This window comes from Marmota marmota, unplaced genomic scaffold, assembly GCF_001458135.2.
Source record: "Marmota marmota marmota unplaced genomic scaffold, marMar, whole genome shotgun sequence".
In the NCBI taxonomy this organism is placed as follows: Eukaryota; Metazoa; Chordata; class Mammalia; order Rodentia; family Sciuridae; genus Marmota; species Marmota marmota.
In genome coordinates this window covers 74161525-74187865 of record NW_026000026.1, presented here as the reverse complement: position 1 = coordinate 74187865, position 26341 = coordinate 74161525, and the positions used below count along the sequence as shown (strand labels likewise).

The 26341-nt window shown below is 41.4% G+C and overlaps 1 protein-coding gene across 8 annotated transcripts in view; it reads right to left on the bottom strand.

Moving 5' to 3' along the window:
• Positions 1 to 26341, bottom strand: part of Arhgap26 (Rho GTPase activating protein 26) — a 411269-nt gene that overhangs the window by 174358 nt on the left and 210570 nt on the right. For all 8 annotated transcript variants that reach the window (XM_048811731.1, XM_048811728.1, XM_048811733.1 and 5 more), the window contains exon 12: positions 20193 to 20229. In XM_048811731.1, the coding sequence (XP_048667688.1) occupies positions 20193 to 20229 (37 nt within the window). The remainder of the gene's footprint in view (positions 1 to 20192; positions 20230 to 26341) is intronic.

The window sequence follows — 26341 nt, the reverse complement described above, 5'->3', positions numbered from 1 at the left end:
TGCTGCAGCAGTACTTCATTCCTTTAGAATTAATTCCATTGTAGCAGATACCACATTTTGTTCATCCATTCATCAAATGATAGACATTTGGGTTGTTTCCACTTTGGGGCTATTATAAATAATGGTGTTATGAATAACTGTATACAAGTCTGGGTAGACATGTATTTTCATTTCTCTTGTGTATACACTTATGAGTGGAATTGCTGGATCATAGGACTATGCTTTTCTCCTCCTTTTTGAAATGTCTTGATTTTTTATTGGTGCATTACAATTATACATAGTAGTGGGATTTATTACTACATATTTGTATATGCACAAGATATAAAAATATACTTTGGTCAATTCCATTCTCAGCACCTCCCCTTATCCCTCTTCTCTTCCCTCCCCATAGTCCCCTTTTGCTATTCTACTGGCCTATGTTTTTTATTGAAACTGTCGAATTGTCTTCTAAAGCAGTGCACCATTTTACATTCCTACCAGCAATGCAAGAGGGTTCCAATTTCTCCACATCCTTGCCAACATTTGTTATTGTCTTTTTTATTATAGCCATCCTAGTGGGTGTCAGAGTTATCTCCTTGTGGTTTTGATTTGCATTTCCCTGATGACTAATGTTGCTGGGCATCTTTTCATATGCAGGGGAGGATTTTCATTCCTTTATACAGTAGTCAGAATACAGCTTACTGGAAAGTATTTGTCAGACAGGGAGTTACTTTTTGTGCTTAAAGAGATTTCCAAAATGTTTATAACTGTGATTCAATAGTCCTTCAGTTCTTCTTTTGCAGAATGGCTCAAAGAATCTTTTCACAGAGATGACAGTCAAAGAATTATGGAGAAATAACCGCCATCTTGCACTGTGCTCTAGGGAGCGGCCAAAACTAGATTAGGTTTGTGAACTTGTTCTTATTCTAGGCTTTGGTGAGTTTTGTCCTAGACAAAGTCTACTTCCCTACCCCATAAACTCTGATAAAAGGTTTGGACAATTAAAAAGAACTTGGCAACTGACAGAGAGGCTTCAGTGGTCAGAAGATGAGACATCTACCTAACTAGAGGAAAACCTAGACAGAATTGGACATAACCCTCTGGAGGCAAATCAGTCCTTGGGCTCTTTTTGTGGCACTGTGGGAAGTGAGATCCCTTTCTAATAGGTGATACCTAGTGGACAAGAATAAAATGGTACCTTCCAAATATATCCAGGAAAAAAAATTAAAATTCCACCCACCTCCATTAATTATAATGACTTATTTTGGAAAACGGCAAAGCAAAAGCCCTGCACTCAATATCGGAGGAATGTTCCTTCTTTGGTTTTTCTACTGTGAGAATCTCTCCAACTTGTTATCATCAGCAAACTCCCTTTCCACAGACGTTATACATAAAGACCTTACACTTTACACGTGTAGTGCAATATTTATTAGTATATCTTAGTTGTCTAAGTTTAAATGTAGAGCATTTACAAATTACAAATCCAAATGCTGAGGGCTCAAAGTAACTCTCTGTTAGACTTTAGTGTATTAAAGTTGTATATTGATGATAATTATTTATAGTTTTGTAAACAGATAAAAGTGTGTTAAAATGGAATTGACTTCAACAACAGTTGCCCTAACAAGGAACTCATGAAATACAGTTTAGCAATCATTGCTCTCAATCTCTAAATTAAATGTGGTACAAGTTATGACATTGCCCATACTGTCCCAGCACCTTTCCATCTCTCTTTTTCTCTTTTTCCCCCACCCCCACAGTGACTTTCTTGCTGACATCATGATAACTAATAGTTAACATCAGGTAACTAATAATTAACAACGGCTTTATTATTTAACATAGACCAAGTACCACTAATGTGACAGGGACAACAGTGCACACGTAACCAGATCATTAGTCCTGATCACTGCCTTGTGGGTGCATAATCTGTTAATTGAGATCTCCTAGTCTGAAAAGTGAATTCCCACTAAAAGGTTTAGAACACTGTCACCACCAAGCAGTTTGCAAATGACAGAGAAAGTGGCCTGCCAGATGGAAGCGGCTGTCCTTAATCCCCTCAAGCAGGTGATTCAGCTTTTTCACTGAGCCAAGGCTCAGAAAAGGTCAGAGATTTATTTGCAATTTCTGTATCCTTATAATCTCCAGAAATAATCTCTCATTAAATATCTACTAGGCTTGCATTATTCCCTTAATTTGACTTGCGATGAGTTGCCTCAGGATCTGTGGATCCCAGGCCTGACAGCCCCCACCTTGCAGTTAATTCTTGGACTGGCTTCTCTTTCCCCTTGGGCTCCAGTTCAGGTCTGCCCAGTTTTACACTCAGGCAGCCCAAACTGTTGTTTTATAATGAATGTTGGCAGAGTGCACACCAAAAAAAATAATAATAATAAAATAAAAAGACCCAGGGCTGACCAATGTACCTTCCTCTAATTTTCAATGGTTGACGTTTTGACGTTTTGTTTCTCTCTCTCCTATTAGAGGAAGGAAAGGGGTCAGGAACAGACATACTCATTTTTTCAAAACTCTGTGGAAAATGTGAGATTGACAGAGCGACAAGGGCATGTTCAGTCCTTTGGAGAGTCTCAGGGCAGACCCCAGAAGTGGGAAGAGGATTCCTGCTAGTCGGTTTGGGTCTGGGTTAGCACACTAGGATATGAACTCCAAGAGGAGGGGGCCCAGTGAAATCCAGAGATTTACTGTTTTCCTGCAAAGGACTAAAAAGAACAACACATGGTAACATATAAATTCTTTTCTTCTTTAAGAGGAGGAGGATGGTGGGCCAGATGGAATGACATGGGTTTTAGCATAACTGCCACTACCTTCCTGTGACATCCAAAAAGGCACTGTCATGTTCTGTAGCTTTTGGTCCCTCATCTGAGATATGCTCCCTTGACTCTTTTTACCTTTAAAAAACATGAAGTATGGTGGTGAGGACACAGGACAGAGCAACACCCTTGGCACTGCCTTGGTGTGGCCCTCTTTCTTACCCTGCCCCTAACATATCATCATCAAAAAGTTTCTCACTTTTTCTCCTACTATCTCTCAAAGTTGTCTAGCTCTCTCCATCACCATCACCACCTTCCTGGACCTGTCTCCATCATCTATTGCCAGGACAACTGCAGTGACTCCAAGCTAGTGTCTCCACACCTCCTCTGCTCCCCACTCTTTGTCCTCTACACTGGAGTCCCCACAATATTGAGGGGGGGAAATCAGGACTTGGGCTATCTTCCTGAGAGCAGTAGGTGTGCCACTGAGACACCACAGGCAGGGAGGTAATGCAGTCCTGTCTCCTCAGCTTCCTGGGGGTCACACCCTCAGCTCTCAGCACCCTACCACACAGGCATTTTTTTCTGAGCATCCAATCGACAACACTTATCCTCCCACCTTTGCCCAGGCTGGGGATCTCCCCTGTCTCTTAGCCCACACAACACAGATCTGTCCTCGAGTGTCTCTGCCCCCAATTACCTTCCCCAGCCTCTCCACCTAGGTTAATGCCTCTGTGAAGCCCTGTAGAGACAGCACCATGCAACTGTTTCAGAGTATACAGCACAACAACCAGTTTACTTTTATGTCTGTGTTTTGGCGAAAAAAAATTGTCTATTTACTAAACTAGAATATGCAATCATAAAGGCAAAGGCCCATGTCTCTCTCCTTATTTATTCCATTCCCTCCCATATCTCTTTCCCTGTGTACACGATAGTGCTAGGCATGATGTGACAGTGCTAGGCATGAAGTGACAGTGTGTGTATGCATGACATTTTTCACTTTGAATCCACACATAGGTAAACAAGTGACGGAATGGTAGCGGGAGCTGCTGAGGGGCAGTGTGGCATGGTCAACATGACCTTACAAATTTCAACTGACAGAACCCCTATGATAGTAGAAACATTATTTAAACTTCTGGTCCTTGGCTTTTTCATCTTTTGTGCGGATATAAAGGTTAAATAAAGAAATGAATGGCCCTGATCTAACCACTTCCTTCCTTCCTGTATCAATACAAAGAGATATTACCTCCTCACAGTACAGCCCCAAGAATGAGTTGAGGAGAAAGAAAAAATAAAACTTGGGCAGACCAAACCATGAAGCAGAGGAGACAAAACCAAGTTCAGGTTTTCTAGGACTCTTTTAGAAATTCTTTGCTTGTCCATCAAAACATCATCACTGAGCAGTCCGTGGCTTGAGCCTGGGGCTGACAGAGGAGTTCTTTATGCCATACTAACCAGGCCATGGAATCAGTCAAGCAGGCCTGAGAGTCCAGGAAGCACCCAGAAGACAAAGGCACTCTCCCCTAGAGCTCTGGGCTGCCCAACAGACCTCACTTCTCAGGTCCAAGGGCCTCTTTTCTGAAAATCATTGACCTGCTATGGCTCAACTCCAGTCCTCAGTATTCAGAATACCAAGCTATTAGTCACGAAGTGGCCAAATCACTGATTTTGAATAGCATGAAACTTTCATGGTCTGTGAAAACAGCACTTAAAGGACGCACCCCAAAGTTGGCCTATATATGTACCCTGGGAATGCTAACCAAACTTTCAGAAATAAATCATTTTCCAAGGGAGAAGAGCTGATCTACTAAATTAATCTCAACATGCATTAGAAGGGACCACCACTTTCCTAAAGGTTATATTTTCTCAGTCTGAAATTTTCTCCTCAGGAAATGTACCTGATGATTTCTTTAATTAAAAACAAATGACGAGGGGCTAGGGTTGTGGCTCAGCGGTAGAGCACTCACCGAGCACCTGCAAAGGCCCTGGGTTCGATCCTCAGCACCACATAAAAATAACTGAATAAAATAAAAGGTATTGTGTTCAACTACAACCAAAAATAAAATGTAAAACAAACAAACAAACAAAAAATGGCAATAATAAAAACAAAAACTGAATGTTCTGGAAGTCTGCAGATAAGTAAGAGGCCTGGGAGGTGAAGAAACTGCTGTCCCCCTTTTAATATGGATGGATACAGGATTGTTGGGAAGTGCTGTGAGTAGGCCACCATTTCATGGGCAGCTCCAGGCACAAGGTCTTACCACAGAAATTTACTCAGTTTCCCACTAGGATTTGCTCTTACGGTCTGGCCTGCTTCATTCATCTTGAATTTAATCAATTTCCATACCACTAAAAGCCATGAAGGAAAACACCCATACTGAATTGAATACAAAGCCACCTGGATAATAGATTTCTAGTTGGCTCACACCTTCAGATAGAGAGCCAGAGGAGTTCATGCTCTTTCTCCTAATCATGTAAAGTCCCAGGGTGGCCAGGGCTTCATGAGCTGTGGCCCCTGGAAAATATCTCCATGGTGGCTATTGTCAGAATCTTCCAGTGGGATCCAGGAAAGCTGGCAAATTAGTTCTCAATGATCCAAACGTAAAAATTCTCTGCTTTGTGAATTACCCATAATCAAGTTATTAATCCCAGAACAGTGCCCCAGGGACCCTCCTCCACTGCCCACTATGTCTAGACTGTATACTGCTCCCTGGCTGGTATATACTTAGAGAATACAAACTAATTTTAATATTTACCAAATCACATAGACAGAAATGGTGTGGAGCAGAAACAGAATGACGAAATTTAGAACCACACAGACCTGGATTGAAATCCTCTCTCTGCCACCTCTGGCTGGAAACAATCTCAGATAAGGTGCTTCATTTCTCTTGAGATTCACCTACCTCACCTGTGCAGTAGGGACAACTCACAGTCTCATTGGGTCCAATGAAAAGTACAGCAACTGGGAGTTATTTGGTATTCAACAAATGTTTGTTTCTAGTATGATCAATATTAGGATGTTACTGCATCCTCATATTTGAGTCAAACTTTCTGGTGGATGAAATGGTCTTCATACCCAAGTACCTCTTATCCTAATGATAATCCCATGGTGTAATACTGCTACCGTTCTCACTAATAACCTCTTGCTGTGTTTTCACACTAATGAGCATAATGAGGGATAATACGTTACAGTTCACAAAATAAATTAATAAACTACAGCTTATTTGATTTTCCCAACATCTCTGCTAAGTTTTTATGAGGAAAGCCAGGCTCGTGATATTAAGTGGTAACAACAGCGATGATAACAGTAGCTAACACTTACTGAGACAGTCTACATGGCTCTGGGCTATGCACTTAAAACTATCATCTTCTTCCCATCATCGTCATCATCTTCATTTTGTGGACAGGAAACCTAGGCTCAGTCAGATCAAAGAACTTGATTATGGCATTAGTGAGCAGGGAAACCAGGATCGTACTCAGCTGAGCTGTGGAGTTTGTTCTCTTCTACTCTACTTTCTGCTGAAGTTCACATGATAGTCAGAAAGTGATTAGGGGCTGGGGATCAGGTTTTCAGGGTCCTGCCCCTTCTATTCTAGTAGTTGTTCTCAACTCCAGGGGACAAGAGAAACAAGGGTGCACTTGTTGCCAAGTGGATTCTGGACCTTCTCCCAGAGATTATGCTTCAGTAGGTGTGAGAACCCACTTGGGAAAACACTGCAGAGACCACCAACCAACTCAAACTATTGTCACCAAAGACAAACAAAAGTGACTGCTCATTGGTCAACTGTCAATATCTGTACTCCCAGTGCCTCACTGGACACTAAGGATTCACGGGCACATCCTAGTATGTGATGTTGGTTGTATCTCTGGTATATGAGATGATTCCAAGTGGCTGACAAACATTTTTTAGTGGGTAGACACTTATTTTAGTGAACACTATAAATCTGCTGATTTATCGCACATAGCATGTTCTATTTCCTTTTTAAATAAAATAAGGTAAAAATAAATTGATTTTGAAAAACAGTTAGTAAACAATAGTAAAGCTGATACATATATATTTAAAAATTTATCATGAAGGTGATATATAAATAACACATTTGAGAGTGTACATCCTAATGTGTGTTAGGCCAGGCACTATATTCAACCTTGTTGAAAGGACAAGATGAGAAAATACCATATTCTAGCAGCAAGATGTCCTTTTCCAATAAAATCATCCTTCTCTCATAGCCACATCCAACTGGCACTCCACATCCACATTGTAGTTGAACACAATACCTTTTATTTCATCAGCCAGTCCTGTCTGTAATATCTTCAAAACATCCAGAATCCAACCACTTCTCACCATATCCACAGCTGATACCTTGACCCACACCACCATCACCCTTTCCTGGACTCCTACAGTAGCCTCTCCTCTGGTTTCTTCTTCACTAGCTGCCAGAGTCATCTTATAAAAACATCCATCAGCTTGGGCAAATCACCTGATCACAGTTCTCCAGTGCTTTCTTATGATGCTAAGAATACAATCTTATCTCCTATTTTCACCTGGTCAAATCCTAGCCTACTGTCCACTCTCCCAGGCCTCCTACCATTCCCAGACTGGGCCTTCTAGTATTCCCAGAACACAAGTAGCTCATTTCCTCAGGGTCTTTGAACATGCTGGTCCTTCTGTCAGCAAAACTCATTTGCCAACTTCTGATGTGCCTCCTGCTCTCCCTCTGTTCAGGTGCCTCCTCAAAGGTCACCCTTTGGAGAGGGCTTCCCTGCTCTAGCTGTGGAACCCAGCTACCTTTCCCCTGTGCCCTGTCTCTGCCCTCTTATTTCTTCAGTGCTTACTCTCACCTTTGTCTACTTACTATTGCTATCCATTTCTCTCAGTAGTACAAGCTCCATATTATACAATGTAGACATGTATTGAAACATCATGGCACCCCATTAACATATATAATTTTTTTTGTTTTTATGCATCAGTTAAAATAAATTTTAACTAAAAATTTAAAAATAGTCTAAGCTCCACGAGAAGAGACATAATTTGTTCATTACTATATTTCAACAAATACTTCCTAAATAAAGGAACAAGTACAATCTTTATTTTTATCATCCATATTTTTACCAGCTCATATGCTAGTAACCAATAGGTAAAAAGTCCAGATGCTCCGGAGCCTGAAGTGGTGAGCAGCTGGCTGAACATATTGGTGCCTTCTAGAGTTCAGGGCCCCTGCAGTGGAAAGCATGAGACAAATAGGATTGGCAGGGATCACATTCATCCTCTGACCTCCAAGCAAGAGTGCTGTTAATCAGAATGTTCTTTCCTAGCCTACTAGATACACAGGCATATATTTTCTGTTTCATGGTTTTTGGGGACAAACACACAGGAAAAATAAACTGAAAGAAGCAAACAGTAAAGAAAATAAAACAGGCAGCAGGAATACAGAAGAAATCCCTGCCTGGCCTGGAATAAACCTACCAACTCCCTCCCTGGGTCAAGGGAGGCTCTGAGACAGCTGTAAGTGTCCCAATTCCCAGCAAGAGCCAGACAGCCAAGGGGCAGTGCGTAGGTTCTTGCATAGCACAGGCTGAGGTCTGCATGTCTGCCTAGGATGGAGTGGGTGTTTCCCTCTTGGTTTCTGCATCTGCAGTCTCTCGGTCCACCTTAAAATTCCAAATCAAAATAGCAGTGAAAGAAAAGGGCTTAATGCACACTGCAGTAAGGCCAACCAGCTTAATCAGGACCATTCGTCTCTTGCACAGGGATCTGGACATCCTGAGAATGAATCACAGTCCAGTGGCCTCAATTCCTTTCTGCCTTGAGGCCTGGGTGGTTTTGTACTGATTTTTCAAACAAGAGATCACAGCTATCTCTGTGAAGGTGGAAGTGCTTCAAACAGAGAGCCAACTGTCTCTGCCCACCAACACCCCTCTGCCACCTTTACCTACCTCTTCTCCTACCTTCAAATGCCCTAGGAATGATTGAGACTATGTTTTTGGTCACAGTCAACTCTGAGGAATTAAATGGTAAGGGAAAGAGATGGTAGTTAGAATCCAAAGCCTAAGATTTAAACTCTTGCATCACCAGATACTGGCTGTCTGTGCTAGACATTCTCTGCCTCTCTGATCCTCCCTCCTGACCTTTCATGCAAGTATTGTGAAAACCGAGGAAGGACACACCTGTTAAGGCACTCTGAGGAACTCTAAGGAGACTGTACAGTGCCATGCTTTTATAATAATAGCTTCCGGTTTGGATAATGGTGACGTTATTGACAATAATAACAGCATAGGACATTTAATGACTGTATGTATATAATACCAGGCACCACTGAGCAAAGGATATCCATTCTAATCTCATTTAATCTTTTCTTCAAGCCAAGGATGTAGGTACCAAAGCTATCCTATCTTACAGATAAAGAAACTGAGGCCTGGAGAAATTATTTTCCCAAAGTTACACACTCAGTAAGTTGAGAAGCTGGGATTCCAATTCATGTCATATTCCAGAGTTGATTCTCTTATCCACTACACATCATCACCCCATCTGTAGGGAGTAATACTTTATAGCCATTGTTAAACCTCACATGCATAAAATGTGTTGCACACTTTGAAAACTCTGATCAGGGTAGGATCACTCACTTGAGTGACCATAAGTCTCCACTGAGAAGAAGCCTCAGGTTTCACATCTGTGAGTAGGACCAATAATACTACATAACTTATATGGTTCTTAGGAGAATCAAATGACATACTATAGGTCAAACACTAAGCATGCTGCTTAACACAGAGCACGTGCTCAATAAATAAATGGACTATAACATCCGAAAACCTGCACTTGGTGGCCATGAAGGAAATCTTTCAGTCTCTGTTTCAATAACCCTTCACACTGGGGTTTAGGAGTTAAAGATGCAGCCAGGGACCTGCTCACTATAGCCTGGCTAAGGTCCCATCAGGAGTGCCAGGAGGTGGCTCACACCTGTCCAGGCTACAGCCTGCTGTCACAACAGAGCCTGCATCATGAGGGAAAGAGGGATACTGGGACATGGCAAAGTCACACACTGGCCTGCATATGTCAGTCCAAAGCTGACTGAAAGAAAGACCAGATACATTACATGTCTTTTAGGAGAAATCAAAATACTCTGCTTGTCCAGGAAAGTCCAAGGAGCACCATAACCAGTCATATCTTTGGGGGATGAGGTCTCACCACACAAAAGAGCTAGGAACCCACGTCCTAAAACCTCTGGGAAAAAAAGCTGTTCCTTCTCCTTCCTCTCTCTCTAGCCCCTGCCCCCAAGTCAGGACCATTCTAAAGTGGGGGTATTACTGCTTAATTAAATATAATTCAAGCTCACTGTGGCCATAGCAACGTGTTGTTGCATGTGAGCTCACTGAAAAGACAGGTACAGAACGTCAGCTTCTGGGTGAGCTTGACTGTGGCTCAGAAGACGAAAATGACGGCCACAGAAACCTGCATGGCACAGGAGGGAGGGGAAAGAAGAAGAAAAGGGGCCAAGAAGGGCGCAGGGAGAGCTGGAAGTACAGCCGGCGAGCATGTGTCTCGTATCAGTCCAGACCTGGCAGGCGGGGATGGAAAGCTGGAGGGGAAGGTGCGCTCAGCTGACGGCCTCGTGGGCCAGGGCACAGGAGGCCAGGTCGCCCTGCCCATCAAAGCCTTCCATCCTTCTCAGGTTTAAAAGGGGAAATGTTCTATTTATAAGCCACCCACCAGGGGAGACCTGGCAGCCTCAGGATGGCTCTGATCCCAAAGGGATCCTGGTTACCAGCGTCTGCCTCCTCCTGCCTCTCAACTGTGGGTGTTCTGACAGCAAAAGGCCGAAGGTGACTGAATGCAAAAGGGAAAGAAATCCTCTATTCTGCCCTCTGCTGCTTTCATGAAACAGTGGACCTTTGGTAAAGAAGACGGAAGGCTTCAGAAACTTTTTAAAAACAGTGGCCCCTGGCATCCCATAAAGGCCTTCCCTGTGATCTTCAAGAACAAATCTCCTTTTCTGTTTGACACATCAAGGGAAGCTGAGGCACAGAGATGAAGGGAATCTACAATCAGAGGCATGACAATGGGCAAACAGAGCCAGGGTGGTGACACCCTGCCCCTCCCCTCTCCTGGTCCTCAGTCTTGTCCTCATAAAACAAGATAAACCTTAACAAAACACCACCAGGGAGTTGGATCTGAGTGAGGTCCTGAAGAACAACAGTGTATGTGACAGTGGTAAACAACACAGAAGGTGGCTCTGTTCTATTACTGCATCTTGGGGATGGCAGGGAGTGGGCCATGTTATGGTTCTGACCCTGGGAAACTACAGCCATTGAAACCTGTGGCCCTGGCTCACCTGGCTGAGCACGGATGTCTGAGGAACCACCGATGGTTCTAATGAGGAGGCTCACTAAGAAGGAATACGGAATGCCCCTCAGCAGCAAAGAACCAGGGAGGCTGGCCCATGGGGCTGGCCACATATGACAGGACAGCAGAACAGAGCAGAGACTTCAGGCATACCAAGACCAGCAGGGGAAAAAAGGATCTTGGTAAATGGACAGGCTCAGGTTTGGCCATCAGATCCCCACTTCTTGACTATGCTGCCTTGATCTCTTTAACCCTGTTTGCTCATTTGTAAACTTGACCGTTCTTAGCAGCATTTTTGTAAATGGCAACCATTTATATACTAGTTCAAGGCTCAGAAGACCAACGTGACGGTCACAGAAACCTGTATGGCAAGGGAGGGAGGGGAAAGAGGAAGAAAAGGAGCCAAGAAGGACGCAGGGAGAGCTGGAAGTACAGCTCTCAGTTTTTTAAAGCAGTAACCTTGTATTAAGCAAAGGGTTAACAAACTACAGGCCATGTGGCCAAATTCACCACGACCTTTTTTCCAAATAAAGTTCAACTGAACTGGGGCTGGGATTGTAGCTCAGTGGTAGAGCACTTGCCTAGCACTGAGAGGGTCTCAGTACCACGTAAAAATAAGTAAAATAAAGGTATTGTGTCCATGTACAACTAAATAAACAAATAAGTTCTACTGAATTTTCTACTAAAGTTCTATGCACACTCATCTCCAGAATCTGTGGCTGCTTTCACACTACAGTAGTGAAGCTGAATAGTCCCACAAAATGAAAATGTTTACCCTCTGACCTATTATTGAAAAAGCTGACCCCAATGCTAAGGTTTAGAAAGTCAAGAGGTTTGCAAATACTCATGCCCCCCAAATGCATATATTTAAAAAATATAAATATAAATGGTAATTTTAAATGTTTGCATGGTACTAACACTGAGAGATGCAGTCACCAAGATTAAATGAGCTAACTCTCATACGTCACCAAAACTGAAAAATGGAGGAGTATCGACTGCCTCCCTCAGTCCCCTCCATGCTGCCTTCCAGGGCAACTCTGCCAATCCTGCAGCCTCCTTTCCAGGGGATGGTACTTTGTTGAGGGAGTAATTGGCAGAGCCAGATGATGAGAAGGATAAAAACCAGAGTAATGTTTGCATTAACTAACCAACATGCCAGACACTTTGCTGAGCTTTAATACTCACAATGAGTTTAAGACACGGGGGTATTAATATCCCTATTTTACAGAAAAGAAATGGACACTGAGAGAGGCCCAGCACTGCCCTGCGCTTCCACAGCCAGGATGTTAATCTCCATTGTGTGCATTGTACCCTCCATGGAAACACCTCTCTCCAGCCCACTCCGCTGAGCCCACCAAGAAGGGATCTGAAGTATGTTCAAAGCCTGATGTACAAAGATGCAAAGGCCAATGTTAGTCAAAACAGCAAAAATCTGTAGAGGACACTGAAGTCCAATGACAGGAATAGTTCAATAAATCAGGGTATAATCCTATGACAGAGTATTAAATAACCATTACAAATGATACTAATAAATATGACATGGGAAAATGCTTGTAAATTTTAAAAAACAGAATGGAAACAAGTATTTCTGGCATAATGCCAATTAAGTCAAAATAGATACAGACATTGGCAAAATACATATAAGACGTCATTCAAAAAAAAAAAAAAGGAAGAAGGCAGTTGAGTGTAGTAATGCATATCTGTAATCCCCGCTACTCAGGAGAGTGAGGTAGGGGCATTGCAAGTTGGAGGCCAGCCTAGGCAACTGACAAGACCCTATCTCCAAATAAATTCTTTAAAAAAAATTTAAAAGGCTGGGAATGAAGCTCAGTGCCAGAGCACTTGCTTGCCTAACATGTGTGAGTCCCTGGGTGCAATATAAATGGCTACAGGAGAAAAAATGCAAGAAGGACTTATCTGTGACAGTGGTATTATAAATTATTTTTATTGAGTTTTTGAAAATTATTTTGCTGTAATTTCTTAATATTCTATGAGTTCATATTAATTTTATAGAAAGGGAAATACACGTTTTTAAACCGCTTAAGAGAAAGGTTCAGATTCAATGTCCACACCCCACGGAAAATCAGATCCTAATTCTGACTCTGTACAGAGCATTTTCTGTCTAATCATTGATTTTCCCCACCTCCAAGCGTGAATGATTAATTAGCAAACTCCAATGGGTTCTTCAGCATTATTCAGATACAAATTATTCTTATAAAGGCTCTCAATTGAATGTCACCTGGAGGGAATGATGGAATTAAGACTTAGGAGCAAAAAGTAAGTGTTATATTTCCTCCTTCTGGGGTGGGTAGGAAGTCCCCATATTTTAAGTCTTTCTGGCCTAGAGATGGAATCCCATTCTGTGCCCACTCTCCAATCCTCCACTCTGGGCATTCTGTCTGCAGCCTGCATGAGGTGCTTCTGTAGATACAGGAATATGGTACACACCCATGCAAAATAACTGGTCCTCTGCCTACTGCCTTCCAGTGGCTTCAACCTTCACGGCACCTCATACACTCCTTAAAGGCAGAGACAGCTCTACAAGTTGTGAGTACCACTTGCCCTAAGAACTCCCAGAGGCATTCACTGAATTAAAAGCTATAGGAAGCCTGCACTCCCATAGTTGCATCTAGTAAAAGGTTCAGGTGGAAGCAAACAGGAAAACGTTAAACAAGAGTTGGAAGCAGAGTGAATTACTGCAATGCCATCTTGAAAGGTCAGAGAGTCATTGCTGCGTGTCCTGGTGAGAGGCATGCCTGTAGCAACGAGGCCTGTGTGCCTTTGAATACAATCTGATTAACCTATGGATTTAAGTTAATTCCCGCATTAAGGAAAGCGGCACTATGAAGAACATATTAGAAGGCTGTGCCAGACTTCAGCCACCCAGAGAAGCAATGGGAAAAGTATTTTTGTAAACAAAACTAATCTTTTTAGAGGAAGTAGGCAGTGACATTTATTACTTAAAACTTTGAACTTGGAAAAAACCAACTCATTCTAAGAGCCTACCATTCCCTTAGTCTCCTGCACTAGACTGCTCTGTCCTCTCTGACAAGTCCTCAGATGGGGGTATGGGACAACTGCAGCCTGGGCTAAGAACAGGCCACTTCCTACTTCTCCTGCTTCTGACCTGGGCTCATTTCTAAGGAGAATGGCAAATTCTTTGGGAAATAAGTCTCATAAATGCAGACAAAAGTAGGGCATGCAAGAAGACAGGTAGACTGCAGGAAACTAGCATTAACATAGCAAAGGGAGCCAGGAGTGTGGGGCAGGAGGGGGATTCTTGCCCAGTGCAGAGTCCTGCTCTTTGTAATAGTAAAGGAGACAGATCTAGATGACTGGATCAGTAACACTGGCAACGATCACTTCCTCCTTAAGGAAACTTAAGGAGTAACAGCCATACTTCCTTCCTCTTTACTATGTGTATTCCCACTTTCCCCTTCCCCTTTCTACTAGGTGAGAGTTTGACCAAACAGAAAACTCGGTGTCACTGGTGCATATTCCTGACATTCTAGGATTAAACCCAGGGAAGGTTCTCTGTTGGCAGGAGAACCTGCAGTGAGCAGCCCATAGGACTGGCAAACATAGATTGGTTTTTGAATTTAATATTTAAGGATTAACTTAACCAAGAACATGTGACCTCTAGGCCAGAAATTAAAAGTCAAATAAAGGACACAGTGGTCTAAACAAATGGAAACATATTCAATGTTCTTGTAGGAGATGACTTAGTATTATAAAAGTGTCAACTTCTCCATAAATTAATCTACATAACTCAATGCAATTCCATATGACCATTTCATTTTTTTTTTTTTGAGGAACTTACTAAACCTATTCTAGAAGGATAAAGGTCTACAAATAGTATCAACCCTAAAAAGGAGAGTAAAGGAAAGATACTTAAGCTACCAGATAGTAAGATTGGACTCAACATCATCATATTAAAACAGAGAAGTAGTACTGGTTCAAACAAATAAATAAATAATAAAATAAAATAAAGAGCCTAAAGGTAGAACTCAGCTATGCAAACCTCACATACAAGAAATCTGGTACCACCAATTAGTGTATGTGTGTGGGGAGGTGGTATGGAAAGTTTAGTAGGTAATGGGAAAACGGACTCTTCAAATGGATAATAATAAGACTAAATCTTCATGAAACATCACAAATGATGGTGGATCCACATATCAGCTGGATTTGAAGCCTAGACGTGAAGACACCTTTAAAAAATGTGTGTGCATATTTTTGTAACATGAGTCAAAAAGGTCTTCTTCAAAATACAATTTAAAAATCATAAACCAGAAGGCAAATTTTTTCAAACATAGTTTGTAAATATAAAACATATAGCCTTATAGTCAAGGAAGGATAGCACATGTAATAATATTAGACAGTTGATAAAATGGGAACAAAAATTAATAAGGAATTAATATCTACATATAAGGGACTTTGGGGCTGAGGTTGTAGCTCAGTGTTAGAACACTTGCCTAGCATGTATGAGGCACTGAGTTTGATCCTTAGCACCACATAAAAATATACAAATAAAGGCATTCTGTCCATCTACAACTATCAAAGGAATAATAATAATAATAATAATAATAATAATAATAATAACAACAATATTATTATTTTAAAAATTAAAAAATAAATATAAGAGACTTTATAAATCAACAAGAGAAAAACAGCAACTGCTTTTGTTGCTGTTGTTAGTTTTTTATTGTAGTTGCTGTGACCAAAATACCGGGCAAAAACAATATAGAGAAGGAACAGTTTATTTTGGTTCACAGTTTCAGAGGTCTCAATTCATAGATGGCTGACTCCATAGCTCTGGGCCCTAGGTGAAGCATGACAGATGGGCAGAGTGGAGGAAAGCAGCTCAGGACATGGCAACTAGGAAAGTGAGAGAGCTCTGCTCACCTAGAACAAAATATGAACACCAAAGGCACACCTCCAGGAACCTACTTCCTTCAGACCCTATCTTACTACGGTAACCACCTAGTCACTTCATACCAGTGGATTAATCCAGTGGGTTAGGTTCTAACTCTCATAATCTAATCATTTCACCTCTGAAAATCCTTGTGTTGTCACACACATGAGCTTTTGGGGGACACCTCATATCTAAACCATAAGAGAAACTTATATCAGAAAATGAGCAGGGGACATGTTTAGGCAATTAATAGAAGAGAAAACCCAGAGAACTAATGGGAATATGAATCAATTATCATCAATTATCAGAGAAATGCAAACTGAAACAACAATGAACTATGATTGTATATCTTGCAGACTAGCAAAAAAGTTAGAAGGCTGATTAACAGTGAGAGCTGGCGGGAATGGAGACACTAGAATACAGGGTGGATGGGACTGTGGGCAGCAGCTCTAGGAGCAACGAGAGCACTGAGACTAAGTCTCTGCACAGACCCACAACTTGACCAGCAATTCCCCTGGTGAGGACAACCCAAAGAAATCCTTACACAGGACATGTACAGAGGTGTTCCTTGTGGTGATGAGGAATTCAAGGTGTAAGGAGATGGAGCACATCTCTGCAAAAAGAGATACACCCTGGAGTAGGCAGTCACCAGAAGCCACAGTCTAAAGGAGCTCAGTGAATACCTTCCCAACACAATGCTGATGGACAAAGATCAGACTGAGACACCACGATTTACAAAACTTAACACAGAGAAAGGCACACATTTTCCAAGAATGCATCTGAAGATGGTGGCTTATAGAAGAGAAAAGGAATATGAAAAAGGAAAACAATTAAAAAGGAACAAATAAATAAGTAAAATAAAGTGACATGAAACAAAGAATGAATGAATCCAGGGCTCCGTGTCAATGATGTACCATGAATATATGAGTATGGTTAACCCTCTACACCCGAGACCCAACAGAACAGAGAGGGAAAGAACACAAGAAAAAGGCTCTGTAGAGAAATGAGCATGTGTTTATCTGCAAACACCCTCCTCCTGGCGACCGGACCACTTCAAAAATACCAGCAGCTGACAAACATTACTTAAGGCCCTGTCTTATACCCACAGGCAAAGTATGCCCTGGGAGAAACTTCAAGATGAAAGCAACAGATTCCGAAGTGTCCCCAAGGGAGTTTTCCTTTGCTATTTGCTCCTTCAAAACATTCTGGCTCTGTGATAAAATGTTTTCATTCAAACTCCCTCCAAAACATTTTCTAGAAAACAAAATGCTAGACATCTGGGATTTAGATGCCAGACATTAGGAATTTGGTGAGAATAGCCATGCCCTACTCTTTAATTCATAGCGAATTGACTTCTTACTTTTAAAAAAGTTTAGATTGTGGCACAAACAGAAAGAGGGTTGCAGAACAACCCTGGGCAATAGTGCTATTAAAACACTAAACACTATCAGGGAACACAATTTTATCAAAATTTTGACAAATGAGCTGTGGGTGGAGCATGGGGTGAAAATGCAAATTACCACAATGAAGAGAGAGTGCAAGTACAAGGTCGGGGGAGAGGGAGGGAAAGTCGTTGCATGATGGGGAAGATGGGCCCTAATGCTGAAAAAGGTGAGGCAGCGCCAACCCATGAGATCCTACTCTGGTTTTGTCATCCTGGAAATTGGTAAATAATAAAACCCTAGAAACATAAGTCCTACACCTAAACTACTCCTGAAAAAGCAGCCAGAATTTTTTACCCTGTCCTTATCTCTTCTGCTTGCAAGATGAAAGGGTAAGCAAGCAATTAAACACCCATGGGGGTCAATGGACACCCTGTCATCAGTCTGTGAATAACAGGGCAACGGAAGCAAAGTGTCTATGTTTTCTAAAATGGAACTTTTGGTATTATTTTTTAGAAAGAATATCCTTGTTTCTAATAATAGAACCTTTGGAGTCAGGCAAAATTTTGATAAAATTGTGTTCCCTGAGCTTTCCAGTCTCAATTTCCTCATCCTCAAAGAAGGTATCTATCTCTCAGGGTATTACAGGGAGTTAATGTATGTAACACATCTCCAGGGCTTGACACACAGTAAGTAATCACTTAATGCTGTTTTAATAGCTATTACTAAAAAGTACAGGTTAACTGAAAATAATACATACTATAGAGAAATAGTTAACATAGAAAGTGGATGTCTCCCGATAGTCCAACCTCTACCCTGATTAAGTTTGAAAATACATGTACTTCCAAACTTATTTCTATCGACTACCTATGTCAAATAATTTCTTTTACTATGTGCATTATTCCATTGCCTAATTTTTTAAAGCTCAATTAACAATATACTGTGGGCACCATTTCTGCCAATACATCAAGACCTCCTTTGTTCTTTTTAAAGGCTGCATACTACTCTATGATTTATTTAACTAACTCCCTGTAGGACATTTAGATTCTAATTCTTCCCTATTATTACCAATGTTCCAGTGAATTTCTCTGCTGCATAAACATCTCTTGCTTTTTTAGAACAAATTGTTGAGTCAAAAGAATAATCACTTTTAAAAGCTTTCCCAAACATATTACCAAAATGTATTATACAAATGACAGAATGTGTATAGGTCTGGCATACCCTTCAAGAGACTCTTGGCAATCTTTGGCACTTAAGCAGAGAGAAGCAAGTTCACAAAGTTAAAAGTTACACAAGTAAGTGAATATCTGGCCAGAGGTCTCCATTCACATGCACCTCACCCGGCAAGCATCTGTGAGCTCCGCCCGGCACCATTCCATCCTGGTGGCTTCCTTAATTTCCCTTTGGGCTACTACCCCACTCCCACTTCACGTACACTCGAAACTATCCATCAGGGTGTGCCCTTTTCTCTGGATGGGCCCAAGCATGACCAACTTGCCTCTTTCCTGGGATTCTAAATTTTCACAAGAATGAGGCAACTACAGTTCAGAGCTTTATCATTCTGCAAATATGATGCAGAAGACCCTTTCCCATTGGTTTCCGGCTCCCAGGTCCCTAGAGCTGGTCTTTTTTCAAGGCTATGTCTTCAGCTCTTTACCTCACAGTGAGTGATGCTGCAGCCTTCTGTATTTCTTTCCTGTTGAACAGCTATTTTTGCCTAAGTTAGCCAGAGTTGACCTTAGATGCTCCAAAACAAACCTACCCAATCCAGAAACGGGGATTCTTTGTTTCCTTGATTGTTTACTTAAAATTTTGCCTTTGTTCAATTTTTGACGCAAAGGGGAAAAAAAACACACATTTTTTTTCCTGTCATAAAGACCTCTAATATATCAATATCAGCCATTCCCCATTACTTAGTATTTTATACTGTATAAAACTCCTGGTTTTATTTCAGAGAGAATGGAAGGAAGAAAACCTTCTTTTTATCCCATAATGACTTTTACCACCCACTCCCCTCTAAAGAAAGAAAAAAAAGGAAGACCATCTTTTCTCCACCTGGAGAGGCGCTGTTCTATTAATCGTCCTGAAACTATTGAAATCCATGGTAGGGCCACCTTTGAATTTTATTCCCCCAAAGCAGATTTTACAAAGCAAATCTGAAGCCAGGGGACAGGATTTCCTTTGAACTCTTGCAGCAACCTGGAAGGAATTTGTTTTTTCTCCTGTGCACCAAGGAGATAATCAGTCCAAACACTTTACCAGTAGGAGTTTCATTCTAATCCAAGCGCCTTTACAAGGTTACAGGAGGCCTTGGAAATCATGATTAGCCAGATTGCTCAGAGCCTCCAACAGGGAAAATGTACGGTGCATTCTATAAATATGCCCAAGGGCACTCCATCAAAGAGGAACATATTATATTCACCATCTCTACTCTTTTCTCTCCAGGCCTTTGGGCAGATTAAGCAGAAGTCAAGGGTGACTTCGGCTTCTACCCAGCATATGGTTTTTGGGGTATGTGATATTAGCAGTGGAGCAGTGTTAAGAAGACGTAGGATTGAGTTACATAACGTTCATGAGAACACTATGTCAAGTGTGAAGGGTTATTTAAATGCAAGGTGTCATTACAGTCTTACCAGTCAGGCTCAGTAAAGGGCCCTATGAAGTCAGTGATGTGGAAAGATCTCACAGGACACTCAGGAAATGAAGCTGACCCATCATGCCCACAGCACCTCCTGGTGGTTCATTCCTCACACAGCAGCAACTTCTCAAAGCCCACTCCCAGCCCAGGGGGCAGAAAATAACCCAAGCATCATACTTACTCCCTTCGCTCTGACTGTCTTTGTTGGAGTTGTAGACCTGGAAAAGAGGGGGAAAAAACTCACTTGTGTGCATTTTATACCCCTAAACGTTCACTTAGAAATCCATTACCTCCCCGCTTCTCCTACTATATACCATAAGATAGAAGGCAATTTCTGGCCCAAATACAAATCCTTTCAATAACCATCTACTTCCCAGTATGCACTTTAGCTTAAATGTGCATGAACTGGAGTCACCTGTAGAACTTTATTGTAAAAAACAAAACAAAACAAAAAACCCTCATAATCCATCTTTTTAAAAAAATCAAGTAAACTTATTTGTACACATAAATAATTCTAAGATTAGTTACAAATCATTAAGCATTAACAATGCACCAGCCATATGCTAAGTAATTCACACAAATTATTGCCTATAACCTACACAATTCTTCTTTGTAGAAGGGGTTATTATCAACTGTTTTACAGTTGGAGAATCTGAGGCATACAAAGGTTAGTTAAGGTCCCACAGCTAATTAGTAGCAAAGGTACATTACAAACTGTTGAGTGTTAACACTGGGGAATGGAACCAGCCACTTCTTACTCTGTATTCTTTTGTAAATATCAATATTATAAGGAGAACATATGATAGCTATAATAAAAACCCTTAAATGATTTGTAGAAATCATAAAGTGGACCAATAGAGTAAGCAGAAAAGTGCTTCAATATAAAATAGACAATGACATGCTGCAAGTGTCAGCAACCTTTTCTGTACAAGGCCAGATTATAAATATTTCAGGCTCTGAGAGGCAAGACGCAAAATCAATATTATGTACATACTTATATAACAAGAAGGAAATTTTTACAAAATTTTTGACAAAATTCAAAATATAAGAATTGATATAACTTTTAAAATGCAAGTCTACTAATGAAAAGAATGCAATTTTGGTTCATTTAGAGGAAGGGTAGCAGTTCACTTACTTGAGGTTCAAAGTTAGTATCATTAATAAATTGCAAAATGTCCATCTGTAAATACCATACACGGCTCATGGGCTCTATAAAAGCAAGGGATAGGTGGCTTGGTCTGTGGGCAAGAAGTGGCTTATCCCTGATATGCTCTCATTATTAAATAAGATGGATCTTCTGATTAAGAAAAATATAGGGCTGGGTTGTGGCTCAGTGGTAGAGTGCTTGCCTAGCAGGTGTGAGGCTCTGGGTTTGATCCTCAGCACTATATTAAAAATAAAGAAATAAAAGTATTAAGAAAAAAGAAATCCTAGTGCCAAATCCTTGTTTAATTAAGGTTTTGTAGTATGGAAAGGCATAAGGTAAAGCTTTTTGCCATAACTTAAAAGCATCTATCTATCCACCCCCATGTGTTTCTGATGGCCACTCTCAGCTGAAAACCACTTTAATCCCCAAAGAAACCGAACTATGCAACTCTGAAAAGAGAACCATTAAGCCCTCCCAAACTTCCAACAACTCTGTAATTATTATGTTCAATTTCTTCAGAAGACCAGAGCTGCACTGCCACTTATGAAGGTCAGAAGGAGGAGGAGAGAAAGAAGGGGTTTCTGGGCTGAAGGAGGATGGCCTGGTGAAAAAAACAGGAAGCAGGGCATGCACTGAAAAGTTCTAAAGATGAGGAGTCAAAAGACTTCGATTTGGCCTGGATTTTACCACTAGTTACTTCATTTGGCTGAACTTCAATTTCTCCACCTACAGAATGAGGAAATGCTAGATGTTCTGCCTATCTATCCCAGAGATGCCGTAAACATCAAATAAGACTGTGGAATAGAAATATACCAAAACAGCACAAAACACATTCAAGTGCTTCTGGCTATGCAGTGGGATAAGACCTGCTTAGCCATCACAGAATTTGGGGAAAGAACAAAAATCACTACAAAATTCAGGTTGAAGCTGACAGGGAGGTTACATTAATAACACTCTGTAACAGAGGGCACACAATTGCCCATTCCCCTCAGCAGCATCTCCATCATCTGCAAATTTTTTTTTAATATTTATTTTTTAGGTGTAGATGGACACAACACAATGCCTTTATTTTTATGTGGTGCTGAGGATAGAACCCAGGTCCCGCCTGTGCTAGGCGAGCGCTCTACCGCTGAGCACAATCCTAGCCCCATCATCTGCAAATTTGAAGAACTTGGACTAGACTATGGTTTTCAAGTGGTGTTCCAGAGCACCTGCACAGGGACTGCCACAGGGGCTGGGAGAGAAGCTAAGACGCCAGCAACCAAATGTCCCCTCCCTTTGCTGCTCTCGGTTTTACTCACGGGGGTATCAAACAAGGGGATAGTGACTTTGAAAAGCTTGGATACCCCTTGAATGGTAACTCCTAAAGTTACTTGCAATTCATTTGTTTATGTGCATACATTGAACAAATTATTTATTGAGTGCCTATAATGGACAGGCAATTTATATGCTGAGAATACAGAAGTACAAGACAGCTATGGTCTCTGCTCTTCAGGGAACATTTCCATTAGTGAAAAAAAAAAAAAAAACAGAAATAAACAAATGCACAAAAATGATTTCTTCAAATAACTGTAAGTACAATAAAGATAAAGAAGGTGCTATGGGCCTGATATAGGGAAAAGCTTCTCTAAAGGAGTAATATTTGCATGAGACCTAAATGATGAGAAGAGATCTCTCTGGGAACACTTAGGGACCAGAGCCCAGAAGGTTTCTGAAATGGGAAAGGCATGGTCTTCTAGAGGGAGAAAGGCCAATATTATTGGGGATCAGTGCAAGGCAGAGAAGGACAAGTCAAAGGGGCAGCAAGCAGATCCTTACAGGGCCTTTTGACCTGTGAGTGAAATAGGTAGCTAGGTCATAACTAAGAGCAGTGACCTATGATGATTGCCATTAAATACCTAGGAAAGTTGGATAAGGGAAATGTAAGGGAAAAGACCATAATTTGGCAAGGATGTTTTAGAGTCATCCTTGATCACTGTATTTCTTCCATTAAATTCAAACATTTTATGCCAGAGAAATTTGCTTCTATTTATAAACAGCAAAATCCACAAGGAATAGTAAACTGCAGGGCTTTTAGCCCTCCTTAATTAGGAGGTGAGTTCATGCCAAATTACTTTCCTTCAATGTTTCCTGGGTCTCAGGAGACCCTGCCTGGAACACCCAAGCATTCCCTGAATTGGGGAGGCATGATCAATGAGCCGAAGGCGCCAGAAACATGCGCTGCCCAATTCTCTGAGGCTATGTTATTAATCTCTGTCTGGTTTGGATAAATGAGGCAAAGAGAATGAGTTTTAAAATGAGGCTAACAAACCATACTTGCCAGGACTATGTGACTTCATGGCCCAAACAGGAAGGCCCAGGGTGGGGAGCAGCCTCCATCTCAGAGGCCAAGTGGTGGCAAGGTAAGAGCACCAAGCAGGAATGGACTTGTTTACTGAGCACTTACCAAGAGCCACACATGACAACGTCTAATCCTTACAACACCACATGGATTAGGTCTAGTGTTGATCCTATTTTACAGATATGGAACCTGAGGCCAGAAAGCTTCCATAGTTTGTCCAATGACACAGAGCTGATGAGTGATATACTATTCTAGCTTGTCTCTACAGTGATTGTTCCGATCCACTTTGCTACTGTTATGGTTTGGATGTAAGGTGTCCCCCAAAATCTCCTGTGTGAGACGATGCAAGAAGGATTGGAGGAAAAAGGATCAAATTATGCGAGCCTTAACCCAATCAGTGGATTAATCTCCTGATGGGGATTAACTAAGAGGTAGGGTGTGGCTGGAGGAGGTGGGTCATTGGAGGCATGCCCTTGGAGTATATGTTTTGTATCTGGCAAGTGGAGTCTCTCTCTCTTTCTGCTTTCTGATCATCATGTGAGCTGCTTCTCCCTGCCACAAATCTTCCGCCATGATGTTCTTCCTCACCTCAAGCCCCAAGGAATGGAGCTGGCTGTCTGTGGACTAAGATCTCTGAAACTATGCGCCCTCAAATGAACTTTTTCTCTTCTAATTGTTCTTGTCAGGTCTTTTAGTCACAGCAGCAAAAAAAAGCTGAATAAAACACCTACCCAGGTAGTAGCAAATGAACATAACTACTAAGCCACTTCAGTGGGTGGCATTATGATTCTATGCTGATAGAGACAAAGGTCATCCAATTCACCTGTTAGAAATGGTTTGCCTGCCCTGGGCAATCTTTCTTCTATAGATCTCACAGTTGCCTGCTAGCATGGGGTTGAAGCTGTAAGTACAAAGCAATGTCCCTTAACAGAAGGTCTCTGTAGTTTTGTCTTATTAACAGTTATCTCAGATGAATATGTTTTCAGATATATGTTTCTTTTCTCTCAAGAGCTCTAGTGCCAGCATAGAACCTGAATCTCTAGGATCAACTCAACAGAATAAGGGTCACTTTAACAATGCTCTTAAGGAAGAACAAAGCAGAGAATGCATCCTCTCGACAACCCAGCCTAAGCTAAGTCTGTCTCTCCTGCTTAGCTTAAGTACCCCAGAATCTGGCCACACTGGAGCATCTTAGCTCTTTGGCTTTGTGTTCTCAATGTAAGTAGACTAGTTGCTGCTGAATGCTGAACATGAAGATTAGTTAGGTACCTTGCCAATGATTATGTTTCTCCTAGTATATGCTTCTAGAGAACAGAAATTTGATGTGTTTGCTCCCTTATCAGGGCCCATCTGTGAGTCATTAAGGAATAACTTCCATGCAGATAATTATTTAATACAAATGATGATGGCAAAAGTGCCGCTATGTGTCGGACACCATGCCAAGCATTCTATGGCCATCTTCATCAGTCCTAACACAACCTAATTTAATTATTCCAGTCACAGAGATGAGAAAACTGAGGCTTTTAGAGAAGTGAGGTCACTTGCCCAGGGTGAGGCTGCTGGAAAAGGGAAGAAACCAGACAGGAACTCCCAGAGTCTGTCTTCAGAGCTGAAGCACTTAACCACTAATCACATGATAAATAAGACATCGCGATGAAGAGGATGATAAAGGTGACGAGCTATCCTGGGCAGCTAGAGCAAGTGAGTCACTGGAAGAAATAACTTGCCCTGAGTCAGAAAGAAAATGAAACTGGGAATGGCCTTCAGATTCCAACTGAAGCGTCCACAGCTAATCCAGGCAACCATCTGGCAGCTAACGCAACTCTCCATATTCTCTCTGAGCCAGAGTTCCATCCTGAAGATAAACACCAGGGCAAGAAAGCGGGTCTTTGATACAAATCACAGGGTACTGCAATTCTATGAGTCCTTACCCAGAAGCTACAATGGGAGTATAATTTAATAAATCAAAGGAGGGTGCAGAAAGCCTTCATATGCTTCCTCTGCACTCAGAGGTGATTTTGCAATAAATTCTGTTCACTGCTGAGCCAATTCAATTTACATGTCCCTAGAGAATTAAGAGAGAATACACAGAGTCATTTGGATTCCCAGAACTTTTCTACGGGTAACCTTTATTACCATTATCCAAGTCATACTGAGAAATCACAGAGAGGCACACTTTTTTTTTCAAGTGTAAATTAAAGGCATAAGTAAAACAATAATTAGACAAAACAATCTAACTTTACCCTTTGATACACAGCTGCATTAGCACATGGACACATCACACTCTGGATCAAAGTCTGCACAAATGAAGGTAGAGAAATGGGCTCACAGGCAAACTTATCTAAAACTGCTGCTCCAATCTAAACTAAACTGTTACCTGAAATCACCCCAAACTCTAGCATTACCCGAGGTCTCTTCCAAGAAGCCTAGGAGATGGAAGCCCCTCCTGCCTGATGGTTTCCCAGACATAAAAATATAAAGATGGAGAAACGTCAAACAGAGCTGCAGACCAACATCTTCAAATGCTGGACTGGACATTATCTTTTCCCCTCTCTGTGGCACAAAGGGTCCACATCACCAAAGCTTGCACTTCTGAACTGCCTATCAGTAGTGACAGATTTGCAGTGACCTACTACTTGGGTTCCAAGTCCACCTCTATCATTTATTGGCCATGTGTCTACATCACTTACCAACTCTAGACCTTGGTCTGGCCAACTATAAAAGGAGGATACTAATATACCCAACCTCTCAAGAGTTATGAGAATCAAATTGAGTAATAGATATAAAATATTTTACACCAGCACAGAGTGCAAATTCCGCAGCCCATGGACTCATCATCTAT